Here is a 25,013-nt window from a genome sequence, read left to right as displayed (position 1 = left end):
AATCAAAGTGAAAAACTATTTTTTTATAATTACGCATTGAATTATTCTTAAATCTAACTATATATATTATTATAAATCATTTTGGTGGCCAAAAATCCTTGATAGCTTTTAAAGCGCAAACAAACACATCATTATCCTTGTGCTGTCCCAGATTGGAATCATTTTGCAGCATAGTTAAAAAAAGAAAGAAAAGCCAGTTTATTTCATCATGCTAAAGAAAACTAATTCGCATAGTCAAGGATTACAGAGTAAATATGATAAAAATTTGCTGCTTTTTGTACTGAAGCTACATTTTGGTGATTATATCGTGTTTGGCAAAAATTGTCAACGGGATAATCCCAAAGACAGACTGCTGTTGTGCAAGGTCTTAAGAGCATGTAGCATAAATTTCCTGCTAACTTGTCTTTTCAAAGTGGTCACCAAAAAGTAAAAGCGCATTGTGTAAAACTGGTGTATGTTGAAAATATTTAGATATATTTTATTGACCAAACACTATATTTCTTTTTTGAAAGATTAAATTGCTGTTATTAATTTGCAGGTTTGTAAATCTATTATTAGAGAATGATCAAAACTCAAGAAATAAAAAAAGACTATTTACTTTAGCAGAAGAGGTAAGAAGGTTTTATTCTAAATTTGTTTATATTGTATGTAGTACCAATGATTAGTTTTCTCTTCCTTGACTTAAGTTCTGAAAAAAATTATTTATTCCTTTCATAACTTAATGAGGGGTTGTTTTGTTAATTAATTATAAAAATTTTATATATATTACTCTTTGATCGATGATTCTGGCCTTTGTTATAACGATGTAAACTGTTGATATTTCGTTTTAATGTTAAGTAAATTTGCTTTCTGCTGTTCATATCTTCACTCTCTATGTAAGCAAGCAGGCCATTAAATGTTGGCACCCTCCTTCTTGGAGTTCCTTAGTGTTCCTAAGGACTATCAGTGGCTTAAAAATCACATTGGTATGTAAAATTGCTATGTAAAATTTATAAAGCTTTTTAACTATTAGATATACTGACTTGAGTGTGATTTCATTTGATTTAACCTAAAAATTGCAATAGAAACATATTACTTGCCTAGTTAACTAGGAGTTAGTCTTGCTCTCTTTACCTCCTCTCCTCAAATTCGAGATAGAGCTAAGAGATTATTTTAGATTTTTACATTATAACTGTTGTTGAACAGTCGCCCCAATTTTCGGGTTTACAAATACTTATGTTTAACTCCATAGCCTAGTAATTTTCAACTCAATCCAGATGACTAGGGAACTTTTAGATCAAGTCTTGGGAGAAATTTGCCTTCGCGGAGGACTTTTTGATGAAACTAACCCGCATTTGCATTACATGGAGAGGAAAACCTCCCACGGCTAGCCTGACAGCATGTTGGCTCTTAACTCATGATCCGTCTACCCCTGAGGACATTTTACGTCAGCATTATGGTAGGTGCAAGTCAAATACGAACCTCATATCAACCAGCCATCGCTGGGATTCGAACCCGGTTCACCTCATTAGAAGGCGAACGCTCTATCCCCTAAGCCGTCATGGCTCTGTTTACTTTAAATGATCATATTGAGCATAAATCACATTTTTTAAAACATTTTATGGCTTTCTCATAATTATCTCTGTATTTAATTATGTTATCACAGACCTCAAAGTTTTGAATTTATTATAAAAAAAAGTTCAATCAGTAACTACAGATCTGTGAATTTATTTTGTTTCTACTTTGCTTGAGATTTCTTTTGCGACAAATTTTGTACTTGTCTAGTTTTAGCGAAGGCAGTTCATTACCTTGAAAGTTGTGTAAAATCCCAGTGTCCTGCTATTTTAATTTCATTCCAAATGTTCGTCACACATTTTTTAGGTACTACTTACTAGTATGTGTTCAAAGTAATCTATCAGATGGCCTTTGTGGTTCACTGTTGGCATGGATAGATTTTGACAGTGTAATTCAAAGAAAAGAGTTTTATTTGGAAAATGTTTGAATGCCCTTTAACCTTTGATGCAAACATCTACTGAAAGTATTTATGGCCTATGTGTGAAGTAGTCAAACTCAAAATAATGATCAGTGTCATGGTTTACTTATATCATACTAAAATTATTCCCTCATGTAAATAGATGTTTTTCTCAAAACTCCAGTAGATTCATGATGATGAGTTATGATTTCCTAAAACCTTTAGAAAAATTAAATTTTCGCAATATTAAAAAGCCATACGTCTAATAGTTTTACATAAAAAAATATTTCCTGAAAATTTCAACAAAATTGAAAGTATCAAGTATCCAAACCTGCCTAACTCTTAAAAAAACTAGCCCTCAAGTGGAGGGGGAAACCCACTTGATAATATATGGAAAAGAAATAATTTAAATCTTTTTTAATGGTTTATGTTTGTAATTCGTTTTATATAATAGCGCCTATTAATTCCCAAAATAGTTAGTGCCTCATTCCTAAATAAATTAAAACTAAAGCGCAGCAAGTGTAAAGAAAAATAAGTACAATGAATTTCTCAAGTAATTAAAACAATTAACATTAATTAAACAATTTTTTTCCTTTAATATTTTACGTAAAAGATTATAGTAGAACACAATTTTATATTTTTATGTAAAGAACTGTTAAAATATCATAAACTCTATAACTGCAATTAAGTTTATAAATCACTTACTAAACATACATAAAATACTCCAAATTAAATTTTAAATTTGCAATTATAAATTGCACACTTATTTTATTTTCAAAAGCCATTATTCATTGTCATGTTTTTTCTGTATATTCATGTTTAATGGAGTTTGCAGAGATTGTAACTTTCACTAAAATTGAAAGTAGTATTAAAAAAAATCATCTCTTTTCAGTCAATCTCAAATAGTCAAATCTCAATAGTCAATCTCAATCTTTTGTTTCATGTCTTTTTCAGAATTATTGATGCCGACACTTAGAATAGTCTTAATAATTCTTTGTATTAAAAATGAAAGGAATTCTCTCATAAGCAGGGTTCGTACAGACTCCTTATACTCCTTGGAAATAAAAAAGTCTCCAAGGAGTACTTGGAACTACTTAGATTTCCAAATTAGTCCTTAGAAACTCCTTAGATTATTGCGTTGCATAGATGAACTTACTAAGTCAGCTGATGAATTTGCTGTTCAAGCAGGGAAACAAAATAATATAACTTAGCTGTCAAAATCTAATAGGATAAGAAAAACTTTAAAAAGAAAAAAATTTTGAATTGCAAGAGTTAGAAGAAAAAAGCAACAGCAAATAATTTTAATTTTCTATGTTACAAGCAAACTTAATTAATGATTTTCTGAGATTTTTTTTCTGTATTGTTCTTCGCACTAGAGCTGCACAATAAGCTATTGGCGACAGTCTGGGAAACATCCCTGAGGATGATCCGAAGACATGCCATCACAATTTTGATCTTCTGCAGAGGGGATGGCACCCCTGCTTCGGTAGCCCGACGAGCTGCGTGCAAAGTCGAGCACTTTACGGTAGAACAGTTTAACGGGGACCGATACCGCACACCCTCGGTTCCTAGGCAGACTAATCCAAGTGGTCACCCACCCGCACACTGACCGCAGCCAGTGATGCTTGACTTCAGTGATGTGCTGGAAACCGTGTCTTAACGATCAGTCCACTGCGGGACTTCTTTTTTTTTTTCTTTTTTTTTTTTTTTTTTTTTTTTTTTTGTATAAAATGCCTTTGATTTTCTTATGTATTCAAGTTTAAAAATAAGGGATTAGTAGGTTTTTATGTTAATCTTTAACATCTGTACTATGTACTTACATAGACTATTACTTTACTCTACAAGATTTATTAAAATGTTTGAAATTGGAACATGTATTTATGTTTGAAAGTGATAGTGATAACTTTATTTTTCTTGATGAAGTTTGACAAAGTCAAAATTTATTTCAAAATGGCTAGAAAAGAATATCTTATGCAAAATATACATTTTTGAAAGTTCTTTATAATAACTGCTTTTTAATTTTAAAAAAAAAAACTGTCTAGTTATCTTTTACACAAAGTTTTTAAATTTTATACTCCTTGAATACTTCTTTGATTTCTTCTTCTGATCTCTGTATGAACCCTGCTCATAAGTTTATTTATTTATTCATAGAGAAATATCCCACCTTGGATTGTTGATATTCGTCATAATAGTACTCATGGATTTCACCCAACTCTCCCAATACTTCGCATGGCTTATGAAACTATTATGGCATATCTTGAAAAGATATTTTGGCTTCCCGAGAAATCTCGTGTATGTGCTATAATAAAGTTTGTTGATGAAGCACCTATTGTGGAATTACTGGAAGATTACAAATTACTTCAATATCAGGTATTACTGACTAAATTTTTTCAAATTTTACCAAACAAACTGTATCAAATCAAGCTTATTATAACAAGCTTTTAAATTTATAACTATTCTTTTTTTTATCATAAATAGTTATACTTGATAGTTACCTTTCCTAGTTTTAACCATTTGTACTTGTTAAATTTCTTTGATGTTGTTAAAGTAATTTTACTTGAGTACTTACTTTTACATGTGTTTCACTTATATTTCTTGATATCTATAATTATATGTGAATACCTATTTTAACTTCAAAATTGCATGTGAAAAGCAGATTTTGGAGTTGCTCTAATATTTCAGCTTTGTTTATTATTGTTTTTTAGGCTTAAACATGAAATGCTTTAATTAGGACTATCATAAATAAAGGGAGTTTCAGTTTCATAAAGTTGTTTTTGTATATATAAAATCATGTGTAAGCTAGTAAGTTACAGTATAAGGATAGATAAATTTATTCTAATAATGTTATAATGCTAAATATCTTGAGTAATAAAAATTAATTAATGCTTTTAATTGAACCTCTGTAAATTCATCTGCCATGTTTTTAAAAAATGAAAATCAAGTTTTGTTGAGTTTCTATGTAATATAAAATGTCTCATACCAGTCTTGTTATATAAATATATAGCTTAAATAGATTCTCTTATTAATTTTAATACTTCGAAATAGTTCTTTAACAAAGAGCCATAAAAAGTCCATTTTTTTGAGTTACTGGGTAACAATTGCTAGAAATATACATATTAAGAAAATCCTGAAAATTTCCTGCAATCCGTATGGCGTAGATAATTAAATTTACCATTTTTGATGACATTGCAATCAATTCCTTTTAAGAATCCCTAAATAAAATGTGTAGCATCTCAATTTTTGTGGCTTTTTTATAATTTCACTGCTATAATACTGTGCGCCCTATCTTAACATTTCTGCTGTGAAAAATCCCAATATGAAGCATGTAAACCGTCCGCATGAAGTGTAAAATAAAATAAAAGTAAATCTGTTGTGTTGTTTCTAATCCCCAAGAGGTCCTTCCCAATTAGACCAATTCCATAAGTCCAAAAATGTCCAGAAAGTCTAAAAACAGATGAGGTTTTGAAAAAAACCTCGTAGATCTTAAAATCGATACAGTTAAGAATATGCTCGGGCGAGGCCGAAGCATTCCTACATTTAGTGCAAAGTCCAAAAGTCTTTTGCCCCTGAACATACGAGAGACACCTCAAGTGACCACTTGCAAAACGAGATAATCAAGTCTGCTGGCTTCTAGGTCCCTCAAAAAGCAAGGCACTTCCAGGTCATTTTCTGAAATACCAACTATGCGGAGGAGGAACTCTCCAGAGGTCCATAAACATTTTTTTGCACTCTGCAAAGACCTTATTGAAAGTGGAAAGTAAATCTGGCTGAGCACCCAATGAGAAGGGACTGTTTCTCTTCAGTCTATGGTTATTTTTTCAATTTTTGAGATAGTAAGAGGTTCTGTTCTGGTCACCAAAACTGATAAGCTTATTGTAGTATTTCTTGAGACTGGAGTTCCTTCTCATGTATAACAGCTGGAGGTCAGATTCAAACAGAACAATTTTATCTGGACAGCTACGTCTCAAATCTGTAATAATTTTTGCAGCACTAATTTGAACTCTTTCCAATCTATTCAGGTTTGTCTCTGAAGCACAGGAGTAAATAGGTGCCCCTTATTCCAGTATGGGTCTAATAAGTGCAGTGTAAGTTAATTTCAAAGCTGTAGCAGCTGCTCCCCAGTCTTGCCCAGAAATATATTTTAGGATATTTAACCTCTTTCTACACCTCGATTCCAGCAGTTCGATGTGCTTATTGCCAAGAATCTGCTGGTCCATAATAAACCCCAAATATTTTGCATTCTTTTCATAAGGCAAATTTTGACCGTTAAAACAAATAGTAGGTTTATAATTGTATATGTGCCTATTGGTAGTATAAAAACTAACAACAGATTTAGATGAGTTAAAAACCAGTTAGTGTTTTTGAGCAAACGTCACTCACATCTTTTAGAGTGAGGTTGATATTGCCTTTAATAGTCTTAATGTCAGTGCCAGAGGACGGCATCATCGGCAAAAATACCAACATTGCATCTCTTAGAGATCACCTTTTCAATGCCAGCAAAAAATAGGCAGAAGAGCAGAGGTCCCAAGACGGAACCCTGGGGGGACTCCTTGGCCTAGTCTAAAATTTCTTGAGAGGGTCTTATTGAATTTAACTCTGATGGTTCTGGCCCTTAAATAATCAGAAATCCAGGGGAGAGCGTTACCTCTAATTCTAAAGTCATCAAAAAACTTGATTAATAGCTTATTTCGCCACACTCTGTCAAAAACCTTTGTTAAATCCAAGAATGCAGCCACAGTATGATTAGTGGGCCGCATATTCTGAGCGTCTCTTACAGTCTGGCAAAAATATAAGATTTGGTCAATCGTATTATGGCCTTTTCTAAATCGGTACTGCTCTAAAGTAAATCTAATATCGTGTGTCTATTTGAAATAGCCTTATTTTCCTATAATTGATACCAATTGAGTTACATTTAATGATCTATATGTATTTATGTTATTAAAAATATAATTTCATAAATATTGCATAAATACTGCCTTTTTTAAAGATTAACAGAGATCATGTTCACCCTAAAATTCCTAAAAATCTGATAAAATTTTACTGGTGTAACTTAATAATTAAAGTTATGGGGAAAAATCACAGATAAAGGGAAAAAGCTGCTTCTTTCTTTTTGAACATACAGTGGAACCCCGATTTTACGTTGTCCGTTTCATATGTTATCCCGCTTCTTACGTCATTTTCTGCTGATCCGTGAAAATTGCCTATACCAATAATGTTAAAAAAATCCCGGATTTTGCGTTACCCCTTTTATGAAAATCCCGCTTGATGCGATTTTCTACAAACAGATCAACAAAAAAAAATTTATTCTATTCAAAATGGTTTTACTCATTTTTTTTCCGTGCTAGCATACCAAATGAGATTTTCAGTCTGTTTTGTTTGAGTTTGAAAGCTATAGCATTTTTTTTTTTTTTTAATTTTCGAAACCCCAGTGATCGTGTTCTTTTCTCGAAAGAAGATGTCGAAACGAAAATGCTTTTCTCTGGCCGAAAAGGCTGAATTCGTCGAAAAAAGCTAAAGAATTTCATGGCACTAAAGTTGATATTACTAAATCTTTGGGTACTGCTTATTCAACTTTACAAATGATTTTAAAGCAAGAAGTTTCAGTAGAACTAAACGCTGAAAAACTCGGAAAAATTGCCAAGAAGAGAAAAACCTTAAAAACATCTCCGTATGATGAGTTAGAAAAAAATTTAATGAACTGGTTCAAGGAAGACAGAGCAGCAAAGATTCCTATAAGTGGATCCATCCTGAGAGAAAGGCGCTTGAAATTGCTGAAAGGCTTAAACTCCAAGGCTTCAGTGCATCAAATGGCTGGATCGATCGATTAAAAAAAGAACAATTTATGCTTCAAATCTATCAGTTGAGAATCCGATAGTGTGGATATGACAACAGTGGAAAGAAGAACCTCTGCCAAATTTATTAAAGGGCTATAATCCAAGTGACATATTTAATGACGAAACGGGATTGTTTTTCAACCTATTGCCAACGAAGACATTGACAATTAAAGGTGAAAATTGCCATGGAGGAAAGCTTTCAAAAATGCGCTTGACTGTTTTGCTCTGTGCAAATGCCGATGAAAGCCAAAAGTTAACGTCTCTTGCGATCAGTAGAGCAGAAAAACCACGGTATTTCAAAAATATCAAAAGTTTTCCTACCGATTATGATTCAAACAAAAAAGCATGGATGACGCAAGCATTATTTAAAATTTTTCTTCGGAAACTGGATAAGAAAATGAGTTTTCAAAAGCGCAACATAATTTTATTTCTAGACCAATGCACTGTTCATTTAAACGTTAAATTGAAAAACGTGCGAATAGAGTTTTTTCCAGTTAACTGTACGAGCAAACTTCAACCACTGAATTTAGGAACTATACGATCATTTAAAGAGAGTTACCGGAAGCAACTGGTTAGAAAATCTCTAATGTTTCTTGATTCTGGTGACTTTCAGGATGCTTCTAAGGCAAAAATTTATGTTCTTGAGGCTCTTTATTTGATATCTTCGGCTTGGGACAGTGTCGACCAAAAATGCATTATCAATGGATTCAATAAAGCAGGATTTTCAATATCGGAGGAGGAGAGCACTGTTGTTTTGGAAGAAGAAGAAGGTAGCGTGTCTGAAATTAAGGATCTTCCGGAAGTCGATGATGCATGCATCGACTGTGACACAGACATCATTACTTCAGAAATCCCTTCCATTAGTGATTTAATGCCTGATTCCGACGATAGAGCTGATGACGATGAAGATGAAATAACAGAAGACGTGCCAACAGCTGATCAAGCTATACAAAGTATAAAAACTCTAAAACGATTTTTACTTGCAAATGTAAATCAAGAAGCAAAGTTGCGAAAAATTGTTAGTATTGAACGAGCTGTATACGAAATTGTAGCTAGAAACGAAGAGCAAGTAAAGATTACTCATTTTTTCCATTAATTTAACTGGTTGGTGTCAATTTTTAAAAATATGCATAGATTTTTCTTAACCCCGATTTTACGTTATTCTGTTTCGAGCGTTTTTTATCGCTAGTCCGACAGAAAACGTGAAATCTGGGTTTCACTGTAATTTGTTCACGTCATCATGTGCAAGGAGAGGAGGGTGGAGAGAGACGTGGGGCAGTGTGCCGACATTCAGGCGAGTGTTTGTTGTTTGTTTCATTATATGGGTTTTTTTTCCCTTCTAAGACGTCATGTGCCAGTCCCCACCTGTCTGTCTTTGTCCATCGTGGTTTATTTGTTATTTATAAATTGATACTGTGGGTAAAGAAGGAACAAAATTTCAGACAGATTGGTTTAAAATAGAACTCGATATTAATTTTCTAAAAGAATGGTTGTAGTCTGTGACTGGAGATGTTTATTCCGCGAAGTGCAGTTTATGCTGCAAAGCTTTCGAAGTATCGGGAAGTGGATTCGCGCAAGTACGACCGCATTATAAAGGGGGGAAACATGATCGGAAATTTTATGAAAGATTTAAAGGAAGTGGCTAAGCAACAATATTTAATTGGGTGCAAAATAAAAATAGAGATACCACTTTTCTTAGCCAGAAAAATCAAATTTTGAAAGCTGAAACTTTACGGTGTTTGCATGCAGCTGAGAAAAATATTTATTTTAAATCTTGTAAAGATACAGCCGTTTTATTCAAAGTAATGTTTCCAGATTCACCTATAGCGTCGGCAATGCAACTTAAATAAGAAAAGAAACTTCCTATATATTAAACCATGGTATATCGAAAGATTTTGAAAATCTTTTAATGAAGGATATTGAGAATGCAACAAAAATAACATTAGCGCTTGATGAAAGTACAAATATGCAGAACAAGCAGCAACTAGATGTATATGCCAGATATTGGTCAACTGAGTTTAATTTGGTATTATGTAGATAGTTAAAAAGTTTATTTTTAGGCCATGCTACAGCCAATATTATTTTAAATGAACTTTTGGATGTGTTATTTACTTATAAGATTCCATTGAACAGGGCTGATTGTGCTCCGGAAAAAATCCGGATTTCCGGATTTTTCGCTAACAGTGATCCGGAAGTTTCCGGAGATCGAAGGTTCAAAAGTTTCAAAAAATCATTGATCACCGAAGCTTCAGGAAATCAAATTTTCAAAGGTGGAACTTAAAAACACAGTTTATTTTATTTGTTTGTAAGGGAGAGCCAGAGAGATACTTTATAAGCTCATATTCATGATTAATATTCATATTTTATCAGTAAATAGTTGTTATAATCATAAACTCAAAAAAGAAAGACATAGTTGTAAATTTTAATTACTTCTCCAGGTCATCATAGGTATGTGTAAAATTTTAAATATATTTTAAGTAAACTAAGAAATATTGAGAAAAAGGAAGAAAAAAACCTTGTTTAAATTTTTTTCTAATTTTTCAATGTAAACTTTTTTTTCTTTTCTTTTTTTCTTTTTTTTTTTTTTTTTTTTAATTTCCCAGAATTTTGACTTGGGTTCACAATTACCCCTGATTGAATGAAGTAATATGTCTTTCAATGACTGTGATGAAGTAATTTTCTGAAGAAATTGGTCCAAATATGTTATTGTTAATTGGCACCTGCAATTTTCATGTGACAAATAATGCGTTTAAAGTTTTTTTAAATTTTTTTAGAAATAAACTTTGATGAGTTCGCCAATGATATATATATTTTCTAACGAACAGTGCTGTACGCGGGGAAGATTTTAAACATATGGAAGAAATGACTGCTCAGTTTTTATTGATTATATTAAGAATATCTCGTTATTTAAACTTTTCCAATGAATTTATTGATAATGTCAGGGAAGAATGGAAACTTCTTATTTTTTACGTTACTGCCCGTGAAAAATTATCGGATTTATTTGAAATAAAGCGAGTAGATGGATATTGGAGAGAATTGTTTCTTTTGAAAGACAAAAGCAATAATCTAAAATATGAAAATTTAATTACATTTATCAAAACTGTTTTAATTTTGCCACATGGGAATTCTGATCCTGAGAGAGGTTTTTCGATAAATAAAGCTATGCTTCATGTTAGTCACCACGAAATGCGAGTCAAACCATTCAAAATTATAGAGGAGTGTTGAAGGTGCCTAAAAAAACAACACTATTGAGGGTAGTGAAGGAATCTCATCAGATCATTTCAAGAATAAATTAGCAAATTGAAATAAGAGGAAGATAAGCATAAAAAAAGGAAATGAAAAAATTGCAAAGGAAACACTAGAAAGGAAAGAAAAAAGAAAAAGTGATTTCAATTTGCAGATTAGCAAAAATAATCAAAAAAATCAATGAATCGAAATAAAATAAAGAATTAGCTTTAGGTCTCATAAAGGAAGAAACAGAAAGGTTGAAAGAAGCTACAGCAACGCAAAACATTGTGGAGATGACTGTTGCACAAAATTTGATATCTGAAGGAACTAATCAGCTAACAAAATTAGAATCAGAGTAGACTGTTTTCGCAACTGGAAGATACCAACTTTTGACAAAGAGACTCAAAATTAATTGATCCTTCTAATTTGTTTTTCTGTAACTTCTAATATAAATTGCTGATTTGAAATCTAATAATATCAAACAATGGTTTTTTTATGGTTGTCATATATCATGTACAATTTAATACTAATTGATGGTACAATAAGTTATTAAATTTTAAAACAAGTCATAGAGAAGATATATAAATAGAAGTAAAATTACTAAATACAGTCGGACTTCTATTTAACGAACTTCCATTTTGCGAATTTCTCTATTTTGCGAATTTTTTTTCTAGAAAGCAAGAGCATTTTGAAAATTTCTTCTTTAAATAACTTCCAAATAGCGAAGTGAATTTTCTATTTAACGAACTTTTCTTTTAGATCAACATTCCCTATTTCCCATCTTTCAGAACATTTCAGACTTGTTAACGCATTTTATAGGGGAAATGACTTTGAATCGATTTTTGAAGTCAAAATTTTAAGGAAAGCAGTAAAATCCCTTTCCGCTTGCATTTCAAACAAAAACTCAGACAAAATTAACGGATTTTATCAGTAGTAATTAAAATTAAGAGCACATGTGGTAATGTATGTTTAAAATTAGTTTCATAATAAATACAGCTGTAATTTATACAGAAATTTAGCTTTTTATAGTGGAAAATGTATGTTGCACGATAGTGCAGCACAATGCTTTGCTTTATTCTTGTTTTACATGCAGATTTCTTTTATGGTTAAAACTAAAAATAAAATAGTAGATACTAGTTAACAAGATGAAGGTATATCAATTGCTATTTTAATTATGTGTAGAATTTATAAATTTAAAACCAATTTCGTGTTGCTTAAGTATTTCAAAAGGTGATTTTCTATTTAACGAATTTTCCATATAACGAACTTTTTATCGGGATTTAGAGACTTCGTTAAATAGAGGTCCGACTGTATATGTATCTTTCTTAAGTTATAACTAAGTTGTTTTAATAAATTAGTTATAATTATTTTCTTGAATTATAACTGGATTATTTAATACTATAATTTCGTTAAACTGTAATAAAAATTGAAGTTTAAATTATAACTAATGTTGTTTACTTTGTAATAATTATAACTACATGTTTTAGAGAATATGCACTGTTGCGCGAAGTTCTTTTTAATTTGTTTATTTATTTTACTGACGAAACACTGAGATGCATATAAACGCTTAACTTCATTATTTTTAGATGGTTGCAAATATTGTAGAAGAAGGTATAGAAGACAAAGAGATGGTTCATACAGGTGCGAGAGATAAGGTTTTGTTGAAAATCGATGAAATCTTAAGAAAACCAAAGTAAGTATTTATTAAACATTATAGTTTTTGTTGTTTTCTTTGAAACTATTTTTATCTATATAAGAAAAAAACTGTTATTTCTAAGTCTATTAGACGTGATCACTAAAATTCCTAAATTTATTTATTAATTCTAAAAATCTTTATCATCTTTTGCTATCAAATTATATTTAAATGCAAAAAAAGTCAGAATTCTCCTTTTTTTTTTTTTGACACTATAACTTGTAGCCTTGGTTTGCTTAAAAATAATTATAAATTTTTATTGTAGTTGAATCTTATGCTACATCATCTATCCATCTCTTTTTACTCCCTCTGAATGTTGGTTTCATTTTCTTAACTCCCATTTTCATCCATCTCTTTATATGCCAAGTGTCTTAATTGTATAAATTGAATAATGTTTTTTAGTTTAATTAAACTGTCAGGTTCAAATTTGTTTTTAGTCCTCCTGTTCAAATTGTTTATTCGAATTGGTATTTTAAAAAATTTTTAAATATGAATTAGTTATTTTCATTACATAGTAAAACCTTTGTTAATGACCGCCTCTAAAACTTTTCTGTTACAACTTCGGAAGAACGAATAGTATTGTGTTTATTCTTGAATATTAATTTTCATTTTATATTTTATTATATTGTACAGGGATGAGATTCTTCCGCGGATTCGCGGATTTCCGCTTTTTTTTAGATTTTTCCATTTTTCCCGCTAATTTCCGCGGAAATTTTTTTGAACAAGTTAAAATATTTTATGAGGATTTTAGTTTTCCGCGGAGCGAAAGCATTGAAGTCCTCATTCCTCCCTCTGAAGTTTCTCAAAAAATCATTTCCTTGGGATAAAACTGGTTGACCTTTATACAGAGATGAGATTTTTTCGCTTTTGCCTTTCGAATTTCAGCCTTTTTATCAAAAACTCGGATTCTCTAAAAGTTTCGTTTTTTTTTAAATAAATATCCCGCTTTTTTTTTTTGAAAATTCAATCGTTGAAATAAAATAATCATATTTATTTACGATTTTCAAAGATAAACAAAAAATTCAAACTACATCCTAGCTGCTAACCCTTCCGTATTTTTACTTATTTTAGCTATTTTCTCTTCACAGAAAATAAGATTTTCCGTATTTTTATTCGTCCGCCGGATAGCTCGTATTTTTGCAATTCAGACGTCATGACACTGTGGTCTGGCGTGAAAGCAAACGAAAAATAAATAAATAAAGTAATAGAGGTGGATTTGGGGTGAAAATATTTATTTGCTCATGCACTTAATCTTGTAAATTTTTATTTATTATGTCTAAACAAAAACAATACAAACAAGCCTTTTAGAAATCCCAAGTCCAGTCTCTCGCGATTTTAATATCTATCATCGATTTCGTATTTACCTGATTTAAAAGTTGCGCTAAGCGATTCTTATTTACGCTATTCAAACATCGCACATTAGGATTCTTAGTTACGAAATTTAAAAGTCCAATATTGCGTTTTGCATTTATGCATTTTTAAAATCGCTATTATATTATCAAACATCGATTTTCCTATTTGCCTGATTTAAAAGTTGAACGTTGCGAGTCTTATTCAGGCGATTTAAATATCATACATTGCGATTCTTATTTACGAGATTTAAAAATCCAATATAGCGATTTGTATTTACGCGCTTTTAAAACCCTATGTAGCGATTCGTATTCACGATTTTCGTCTGATTTAAAAGTTGAACGTTGCGAGTCTTATTCAGGCGATTTAAATATCGTACATTGCGATTCTTATTTACGAGATTTAAAAATCCAATGTAGCGATTTTTATTTACGCGCTTTTAAAACCCTATGTAGCGATTCGTATTCACGCGAGCTTAAAATCCTATGTCGTGACTCGTTTTTGCGGTTGTAATATCAAACATCGATTTTCGTATTTATACGAAATCCAATCCAATAAAGTAATTTGTATTTACGCTTTTTAAAACCCTATGTAGCGATTGGTATTCACGCGAGCTTAAAATTCTATGTCGTGGTACGTTTTTGCGTTTGTAAAATCAAACATCGATTTTCGTACTTAAACGTGCTTTAAAAATTAGACATTGTGATTTGTATTTATGCGGTTTGAAAATTACGCATCGTGATTCGTGTTTATGTGCTCTAAAAATTACGCATCATGATTTGTATTTCTGCATACTTTAAAATTCTATATAGAGTTTCATATTCCCGTGATTTAAAAGCCTCATATCGGGATTCATATTGTCTCAATTTAAAAATAAGGCATGTGATTAATATTTATATATTCATACAATTTTAAAATTAATCATCAGGATTTATAATCACGTGGTTTACAAGGTTAAGGATCTCACTCTTTTTGTCAATTTTTTGTGTATATATATATATATATATATATATATTCATTTTTGGATTTCCTCTTTTTTACTTTCTGACTACTCTCATCCCTGATTGTAACCTTTTTGAGACTAAAACAAATTTATGAATTTGTTCTAAAATATATTTTCAGAAGCTAAATTTGTTTTATATATTTGTATAAATTTTTTTTTCCAGATCTCAAAGGAAATTTTTAGACATACTTGTGGAAAATTTTATTACATTGTATGATGTCCAAGCAATGATCACTGAAGGTAATTTTTTAATAATAAAATTTTTCAAAGCAACATAATATTTAGTTTCTTCTCTTAAAAAAAATTACTCATTACATTTACACTTATTTTTAATTTGATTGTTCTTTATAAATCTCTTCTAGTTTTAATACTAAAGTTACCAATTTTTAATTTATAACCAGAAGATAGCTTAAAAATTTTCAACAGATCCTATAGCACTTTCTTTTTCTTTTCTAATTCTTTTATCTATTTTACATCCTGCATCATGTAACTCTGAAATTAATCCTGTTATGATTTGTGTAATTTATTTAGTTATTACAAAACAAGATAATATATCCTATGATGCAGGGGATAAATGTGCTTTGATTAGTGAGTTTATTATTATTCAGAATTTTTATTTATAGCTCTTCCTTTTCAGGGGTCTGTTTAGAAGAAATTTGGGTCCGTTAACGGACCCATCACTGAATATCTTTTCATAAAAACGGACCCTTCACAAAATATTTTAACTTAAAAACGGACCCTTCACAAAATGATTTTTCTTTTAATCGGACCCTTCACAAATTTGTTTATCTTCATTATTATTTTGTTAATCGAATAAACCCTTTTCAGGGCAGAAAACAAGAAAGATGGATGTAAACGAATTAAGTTTTGTCTTTGGCAGACGATTCTTCCATTATTCATCCAAAATTTATATTCTGCGTTCAACAGTATAAGCTAAATACCAAATATTTGTATGTTGCATCTCTAATTTAGAAGCAGCAGTTGTTGTTTATTTTTTAAAATTTAATTTTTTTAATTATAATTTTTTTAATTATTATTTATTAGTTGAGCATAATCTTGTATGTCTTTACAACTTAAAAACTCCTTGAAAAAGTTTGTTTTTTTTTTTTTTTTTTGCAATAATGGACCCTATTTGCACAAATTCATAAAAGCGGACCCTGGTTGAAAGAATGTGAGTAATTTTTTCACGAAAAGCGGACCTTTCACAAAATGTCTGGACAGACCCCTGCTTTTTGTCTTCTAATTTTTAATCTATTTTTACTTCCGATTAGGATTTTATTATTTATTACTCGTAGATTAATCCTGTTGGGTTTCATGTAACTTGTTAAACTATTACAAAACAACATAATATAACCTATGATGCATGGGATAAATGTACTTTGATCAGTGAGCTTATTATTATTTAAAAAATCAAAGAATTTTTATATATTGCTCTTCCTTTTTGTCTTCTAATTTTTAATCTATTTTTACTTCCTGTTAGGATTCATGTAACACGTAAATTATTTCTCTTAAATTAATCCTGCTATGATTCATGTAACTTGTTAAATTATTACAAATCAAGTTAATATATCCTGTGATGCATAGGATAAATGTACTTTGATCAGTGAGCTTATTATTATTCAAAAAAGAATTTTTATGTGTAGCTCTTCTTTTTTCATTTCTAATTTTTAAGCTATTTTTACTTCCTATTAGGATTTTATTAATTCTTACAAAACAAGATAATATATCCTATATTGCATCGGATTAATGTACTTTGATCAGTGAGCTTATTATTATTCAAAAAAGAATCAAAGAATGTTTATTTATAGCTCTTTTTTTTATTTTCTAATTTTCAATCTATTTTTACTTCATATTAGGATTTTAATAATTATTTCTCGTAGATTAATCCTGTTAGGATTCATGTAACTTGTTAAATTATTACAAAACGCGATAATATATTGTATGATGCATGGAATAATTGTTCTTTAACCAGTGAGTTTATTATTATTCAAAAAAGAATTAAAAAATTTATTTGACACTTACTTGGCATTATTTCCATTTTATAATAATATGCTTTTTATTTAATTATCAAAAGTCGGTAATCTGCCTATTTGGTTTGTGAGAAAATTTGTTCAGATTTGAAAATGTTAAAATAAATGCTCTAGAACTTTAAAATTACATTGAACAACCAAAATAATACTTTAATTACGTATTTATTTATTAAAACAAAATAAGATGCATTTAAAGCAATCAAGGCTTCAAAATATATGTTCAAACATTTTTCCATTTTAATTTTTTAAATTTCAATTATCAGTTTTTATTTTTTTAAAAAAAAATATGTGGTGCAATTAATTTACAGAAATGTTTATATTTTTCTACTAAAAATAGTTAAAGCACTTTAATAGAATTTCTGAATTAAATTTAATTTTTATTTAAAGTACCTGCATAAGTCGAATTATCTCTAAATTTTTCGCCTTTCCTGTTAGATTAGAGAAAAACAGGTCTGACTGTATATAGATTATTTAAAATCAAACATTTGACATAAATTCTTTTAAAATGCTCTGTTGTAAATTTGTAGAATAATCATTTGTGTGAACAATTTTTTATTTATTTATTTTTTGCTATAAAATTACTACAGCTACGTATTTTATTTCAGATGAAATATTCATGGATGATAATATATCGCCAGCTAGTATGATGTTGCCAGCAACTCTCCAGCACTTTTACAACCCCCTGATCAAACTTTTGCATAAACATAATTTGATTTCAACCTTTTTAGAGTTGTTACTACTTAGTCAAGAAAAGCGTGAATATGTAGTATTGCAAAAAATTGTTGACTATGCAGTGTTGTATATCTTCCATCTTACAAAGGCCTCAGGCAGTAGTTATTCCTTTTCTACTTTATAATGCAGTAGACTCTTGATACACTGGGATCAGATTTTCCCTGTCACAAATTATTCAAGACGAACCCCCCCCCCCAAGAAAAATGCATATTGCAGCTGTTAAAATAAGCTGGAAAACTGCATTCTACTTAACCCTTTCTTCCTATTTAATTGGGCTCTTGCAGTAAACCAGTTTTGCTTCCATTATGGAAGTCTGGCTTGACAAGACAGGGTGAGATATAATTCAATCCACGTGACAGTATAAGTGTTATTCAGATTAAATTTTTCCAGATGCTTTACATGTCAAGATGCAAAAAAGTTGTTTTTAGTATAAATCAAAAGCTGGCAGTCAGAAAATGGACAAACAGTTAAATCATTATAGCCTGTGTGTGAAATTGGTGATCAAACTGTGCGTGACATAAGTCATAAAAAAATATTTCTTTTCAATTAATTTAGCTAATAATGTTTTATTGTATATTAATTTTACATTTTCGCTAATTTTTTCATCAAAATTTTTATTAATTGGATTATTTAGGATATTTGCTTATCCAGGACGAAGCATTTTCCAAACATCCCAGTTAATGAAGAGTCTATTGTATATATATTTTGCTGGAATTTTTATTTCATTAACTAGGACATAAAGTTTTATGAAACAACATTTTTCACTGGAAGAGTATTTACTTTTCCGGTGGATATTGTTGCTAAGAGACAACCAAATACAGTCTAATGTTGATCAAAATTTAAGAAAAAGTTCAGGCTATCCAAAAAGTCAAATTGTGTACATTCTCTAGAACTGGAGGTATGAAAAAAACACTCTGAATTCAATATATTAACACATGAATTTTATTTAAGGTCTACTAAAGAAAATTTTTTTGATAAATCAATTGTTTTTCTGGCAGTTACTTTCTTGGTTCTTTCAATGTAAGGGCAAGTTTATGTAACAGTTGAACTTAACTTTCAGTTGTTATTATTTTAAAGAAAACCTTGGTAAACTCTTATTATTGTTATTTTTATAGCGATACAATAGCTATAATTATAATTTCTTCTTAAAATTATCTTCTTTTTATGTTGTCTAGATTCATTAAACATAAGAATTTTAACTAGGTTTAAAACTTTTAACATTTTTCTTTTAATGGTTAACAACTCTGAATATTAATAACCTTTAAACATCTTGAATTCAGAGAAATCGCTGACTTTTTACTTCAAAATGAGCAACCATTACTTTAATGTTGATTTCTTTGACTGTTCTTTTGTCCATTTAATATTTGAATTTTAAATTTTATAGACATATATTATTAAGTAAATTGATTCTATAATGTATTTAATTTTTAGGAGTATCCAAGCAAACAGCTATGCCATTTGTTTGCAAAGGTGCTAATCTCAATAAGTACAGATTGCTTTATTCCTGTGTAAAAGGATGTAGTACTACTGTAAGAGTTGTTTTTGAATGGTATGTATTTTGTTAAGTTCATAAGTGCTGAACTATATTTTTTTATTACAATCATAATTAATCTTTTAGAGATTTCGTCTACCTCTGCATAATACAATTGCTTAAAATGTGAAAACCATTGCATGCTGCAAAAATGTTTTATCTTTAATAAAAAGTACTATTATTTTCTCATAACTTTTCTGTCTACACATTTGAATGCATAAGGCTAAGAAAAAGATCCTTGACAAGAATTTATAACAATCAATATTTAAAATATGGATTCCTTACTATTTCTGTCAAATTTGTTAGAAAGGAGCCAAAAAATTTTTGATACTTTCAAAAAATTATTCATTTAAGCAAGCAAAAATAGAAATAAGAAATTAAATGCATTTCAATATGTCTTACATTTATGCAACATTTTACACATAAATAAGTTGAAAATTCTTTCTCCTATAGATAATAACCATGTAGCCATCTTGGCACAGATTCAGCAAGAGACTTGAGAGTCTTGAAAACTGTTTTTGTCCCATATTTTTGCCAAATTTTCAGTTGTATCTTTAACTCTCTTCTTTCCTACTTTTTTAAAGTTTATTCCCCTCAAACTCTCTGTCAGACTTAAATAAAATGAACAACTTTGATTAAAAAACTTTCTGCACGCATTCATTAACTCTTGTAACTAGTTTCAACCATCTCAGTTTGGCAAAATTTGTATAAAAATCAAGGATTTTTAAAAAAAAATTATTTTTTTATAGAACTCTATATTGATTCTTACCATAGGAATTAAGTTTGGTAAAAAAACTGCTGAAAATAGAAATCCAAAAATGAATAGAAATCCAATACTTTATAATAATAAAAATTATATATTTTTTTTATTGTGTGAATATGAATCTTAATGCATTATTTTTAAGTCACACGAATACAAATCTCAACATTTAATCTTAAAATTGGTGAATATGAATTGTGCTGTTTGATTTTGAGTTTGTTTAATTATGAATCTCGATGTTTCTTTTTAAAATCACATTAATACAAAACATGATATTTGATGTAAAATTGAGAAAATAGAAAACATGGTGTGCAATCTTAAATCGTGTAAATGTATTAAGTCTTTTCCTAACTCACTATATTGTGAAATCGAAGTTCAAGGTTGTTACCTTTCTAGAAGAGAAACGTACCTTTCGGTATAAATCTTTAAATATTTACTTTACGGAGAATGATGTATACAACTAAATTTTTTACTGTTTCTTTATTTTAATGATATGCACTATCCTAATATTTCGAACCGGTTCTTGATGCAGCCGTATTATGTATAAATACCTCGAATGTTGCATTATCGTTGCTAATGTTCATATTATTGTTTATTACGTCAAGCTGAGATATGCTAGCTTGTTCACTTTTTCTAAGTTGTTGTAAAGCATCCTATGGAACTTTGTGCTTTGGCACGATCTTCATCACTGTGCTTAAATAACTCTGCATTCAGTTGAAGACATATATTGATCTGCTCTCTGCACTACTGAGATCAGGAAATAAAACAGGCCATTTTAAAATATTTATTTCATTATCATCAAGTGTTTTTGCGGTTTGTTTTGAAGCATTGTTTTGTTGTAACAGAAAAGCGTCTTGGTAAAGTGTTTCTATAGTGGGAAGAAAGTTTTGCTAATTGTTCAGAACACCAATGATCATTTTTTCATGCTAAGAATAATATTCTGCACTTATCATTTGCTGAAAAAATGAGAGGTTCTCCAGAAATTAAATAGAAAAAATCTTTCTTATAGTACTAAAGGTAATTCCAATCTTTACAATATGTGAAGACGGAGAAAAATAGTTTGTTCAATTTCATTGGTTATATCTGCGGTATTAATATACTTGTAATATTAGTAATTTTTTAGACTTCTTAGTTTGAGAAATTATTTCATAAGTTGAAATATTTATACAACTTATTACTTATGTTTGTTTTATGATTTGACAAATGTGGCATCCAAATTCAGAATATCTTAGAGAAAGCTGCTCATTAGCATAAAAATGAAAATACATTCAGGCAGAAATCATTTTAACTTTAAAATGTTTCAAAATTCTAAAAATTAATTTATGTTTCATTCACAATATCACATATACTTGTAATATTAGTAATTTTTTAGACTTCTTAGTTTGAGAAATTATTTCGTAAGTTGAAATATTTATACAACTTATTACTTATGTTTGTTTTATGATTTGACAAATGTGGCATCCAAATTCAGAATATCTTAGAGAAAGCTGCTCATTAGCATAAAAATGAAAATACATTCAGGCATAAATCATTTTAACTTTAAAATGTTTCAAAATTCTAAAAATTAATTTATGTTTCATTCACAATATCACATATACTTGTAATATTAGTAATTTTTTAGACTTCTTAGTTTGAGAAATTATTTCATAAGTTGAAATATTTATACAACTTATTACTTATGTTTGTTTTATGATTTGACAAATGTGGCATCCAAATTCAGAATATCTTAGAGAAAGCTGCTCATTAGTATAAAAATGAAAATACATTCAGGCAGAAATCATTTTAACTTTAAAATGTTTCAAAATTCTAAAAATTAGTTTATGTTTCATTCACAATATCGCCATTGTAATGGGTAATGGTTATTTATGTAAATTGAAAATTTGAAACTTTCATGAATTCAATAATAATGCTATATATGTTTGACACAAACTTGAGTTTTTTTAGTAAAACAGTGATTTGTTATTTTATTTATTCTTTACATATAAAAGAAAGAATCTATACTTAATACATATAGGCTAGTGGATGAGCTGGAGCTGATGCATTTTGTACCAGAACTAACTGCAATGATAAATATAAAGTTGGGAACTTCAATTCGCACAGAGTCTGGAACAATGAGAGAGAACAGAAGAAAGCGAAAATTTGATGAATTTACATTTACTGTTGAAGACTTAGAAGAAGATGTTCTAGAAGGTAAGAACCGTAAATAAATCTTGGTATTTTCATCAATTAATAATGTTATATTTCTTCAAAATAAGAATAAAAAATTCAGTATTGGATTCTAAAATATTAATTGAAGGTTTTCAAAAAGGTTCGTGTTACTTTTTTAAAAAAATTAAAAGTGGTATTTAAATGTAATACATACTGGTACAAATTTTAAAATTTTTTCAGATATATACTTTGTCAAGACTCAAAGAAAAATTCTTCTTTAATGTATCACTTTCACAGAATTTCATTAAATTTTTCATTTGATTCACTTATGAAGCAAACTATAAACCCTAGTGTAAAACTTATTATTTTCTTTGGAAAATTATCCTTTGATAATTTATCTACAAAATACATGAATTGCCACATTTTATTATTCATAAATATTGCTTACATTTTTTTTAAATCTATAGTCTGCTGTATAAATCCTAATGCCAGGAGTATCTGATCAAAATTTATGGATTTGTATTGTGATATATATATATATCTTATATATAAAAATCTCTGGTCACAGTTTCAGTGTTTATGCTCCTCCGAAACGGTTTGACCGATTTTGATGAAATTTTCTATGTATATTCAGTAGGTCTGAGAATAGGTTTATAACTAATTTATTCTTCATTTCTTGAACAGATTTAATGTATATTTAAAATATATCTTTATTTAATCGTATTCGAATCCAAACTAGACATAGAAACATAGTAAATCAAGAACAATATTCATGCACGTTGCAACAAGTTGTTGTGGCTTATAGCTTACTCTGTAGCGCATAAGTATGTTTTGATTAGTGTTGCGGGTTGTGGCAACGTTGGTTGCGATGACAACTAAAAAATTATGGAATGCAGGAGTTGCAGAAAAGCGATAAATAAAAATCTTTTGTAAAAATATCTGGACGTAGAATATTATTATATTAAATCCAAACAACATAAACGATACAATTAATATTTGCCTGTCTTGCTCCCAATAACTGGTGACCCGGATTGAAGAAATAAAAATGCCTGATGACGAGAAAGTTGTAAAAGATTCTACAAATGAACTGTGCAAAGTAAGTGTAAAAATTCCGCCGTTTTGGATTGATCGTCCCGAAATTTGGTTTTTCCGAGTGGAAGCCCAGTTTAAAATAAGTGGAATTCTTTCTGAGGAAACCAAATTTAACTACTTAGTATCGCAGTTAGAACCGAAATATGTTGAAAATATTTGGGATATTGTAACAAGCAATTCCGATACGAAATATTCAGAATCCAAAACAAGGCTTCTAGATTTATTTAAAAAAAAGTGAAAGTACTCGAATAAAAAAACTTATAACTGGAATTGAGTTGGGTAACCTAAAACCAAGCCAATTGTTACAAAATCTAAAATCTGTCGCAACGTCGGATGTGTCCGAAAATTTAATCAAAACGTTATGGTTAGTAAAACTGCCAGATTCTATGCGTAATATAATACTTGTTAGTGACGAAGAATTACCCAAATTGGCGATCATGGCTGACAAGATTTCAGATATGACACCTTCTAATGAGATTTTTGGCGTATCAGCAGCTGATAATTGCTCGAATAAAAAACTATTAATAAAAATCCAATCCCTTGAACAGCGAATTACTGAAATGACTATTGATCATATATCGAGACCACGTTTAAGGAACGATTCTCAGTGCCGCAGACGATCTCGAAGTACTTCTAAAGGAAAATTTAATCCTAGAGGGAAATACTGTTTCCATCATTTTTATTTTGGTAACAAATGCCATAAGGATAAGTGTACTCAGCCGTGTAGTTGGTCAACTGATAGGTCATCGAATCAGGGAAACGCCGATGTGCAGTAGAGAATGCGACAAGCTCTCCTGTTGATAATATTCCTGATTGTCGCCAATTTCGCTTATTTATAAGAGATAAAAAATCGAAAGTGCGTTTCTTAGTGGACAGTGGGGCAGATGTTAGCATTTTACCCGCTTCAACTAAAGATAAACAATCCATGGATTACAAATTGTATGTAGCAAATGGTACCGAAATTGAAACATATGGTATAAAGATGTTATCCCTTGATTTAGGACTTAGGCGAGAATTTCAATTTCCTTTTATAGTAGCCAAAATTAATAAAGGTATTTTAGGAGCTGATTTCCTTAACAAATTTAAATTAGTAATTGATTTGCATAACAAGAAACTGATTGATGGAGTAACTCAACTAAAGGTAACTGGTGAGGTTGCTTCCCTCAGCGAAAACAATAATATCGTTACAGTAAATAGTTCGACGAAATTTCATACTCTACTAAAACAATATCCAGATTTATGCAAACCAAATTTGTTCTTATCAGGAGTAAAACATAATGTTCAACATCACATCGAAACAAATGATCCACCTGTAAATTATAAAGCACGACAGCTAGATCATCAAAGGCTGGCAATAGTAAAGCAAGAGTTCCAATTCATGTTGGATAATAACACAATAAAACCCTCCAGTTCACAATGGGCAAGTCCATTGCATGTGGTTTTGAAAAAAGATGGTACTCTTCGCCCATGTGGAGATTACAGGCAGCTGAATCCTAGAACAGTTCCTGATCAATACCCCATTCCTAGGATTGTAGATTTTCAGCACATTTTAAAAGATACAAATGTATATTCCAAAATTGATTTGTTTAAACCCTATTACCAAGTGCCTATAGCCGAAGAAGACAGATGTAAAACTGCAATTATTACTCCATTTGGGTTAT

General features: G+C 29.9%; 1 protein-coding gene across 2 annotated transcripts in view; it reads left to right on the top strand.

The window, feature by feature from the left end:
- The window catches only part of LOC110282188 (uncharacterized), a 43,162-nt gene that overhangs the window by 5,710 nt on the left and 12,439 nt on the right, over positions 1-25,013 (top strand). For both annotated transcript variants that reach the window (XM_087168277.1, XM_087168278.1), the window contains exons 4-10: positions 539-611; positions 4,103-4,321; positions 12,600-12,706; positions 15,223-15,299; positions 17,695-17,919; positions 19,253-19,370; positions 22,127-22,302. In XM_087168277.1, coding sequence (XP_087024403.1) covers positions 539-611; positions 4,103-4,321; positions 12,600-12,706; positions 15,223-15,299; positions 17,695-17,919; positions 19,253-19,370; positions 22,127-22,302 — 995 coding nt within the window. The remainder of the gene's footprint in view (positions 1-538; positions 612-4,102; positions 4,322-12,599; positions 12,707-15,222; positions 15,300-17,694; positions 17,920-19,252; positions 19,371-22,126; positions 22,303-25,013) is intronic.

The sequence above is a fragment of the Parasteatoda tepidariorum genome, chromosome 7, assembly GCF_982258835.1.
Source record: "Parasteatoda tepidariorum strain Cologne lab strain chromosome 7, Ptep-v5.0, whole genome shotgun sequence".
Classification (NCBI taxonomy): Eukaryota; Metazoa; Arthropoda; class Arachnida; order Araneae; family Theridiidae; genus Parasteatoda; species Parasteatoda tepidariorum.
Note: the sequence above shows the minus strand (reverse complement) of the source record. Positions and strands in the feature narration are given on the sequence as shown.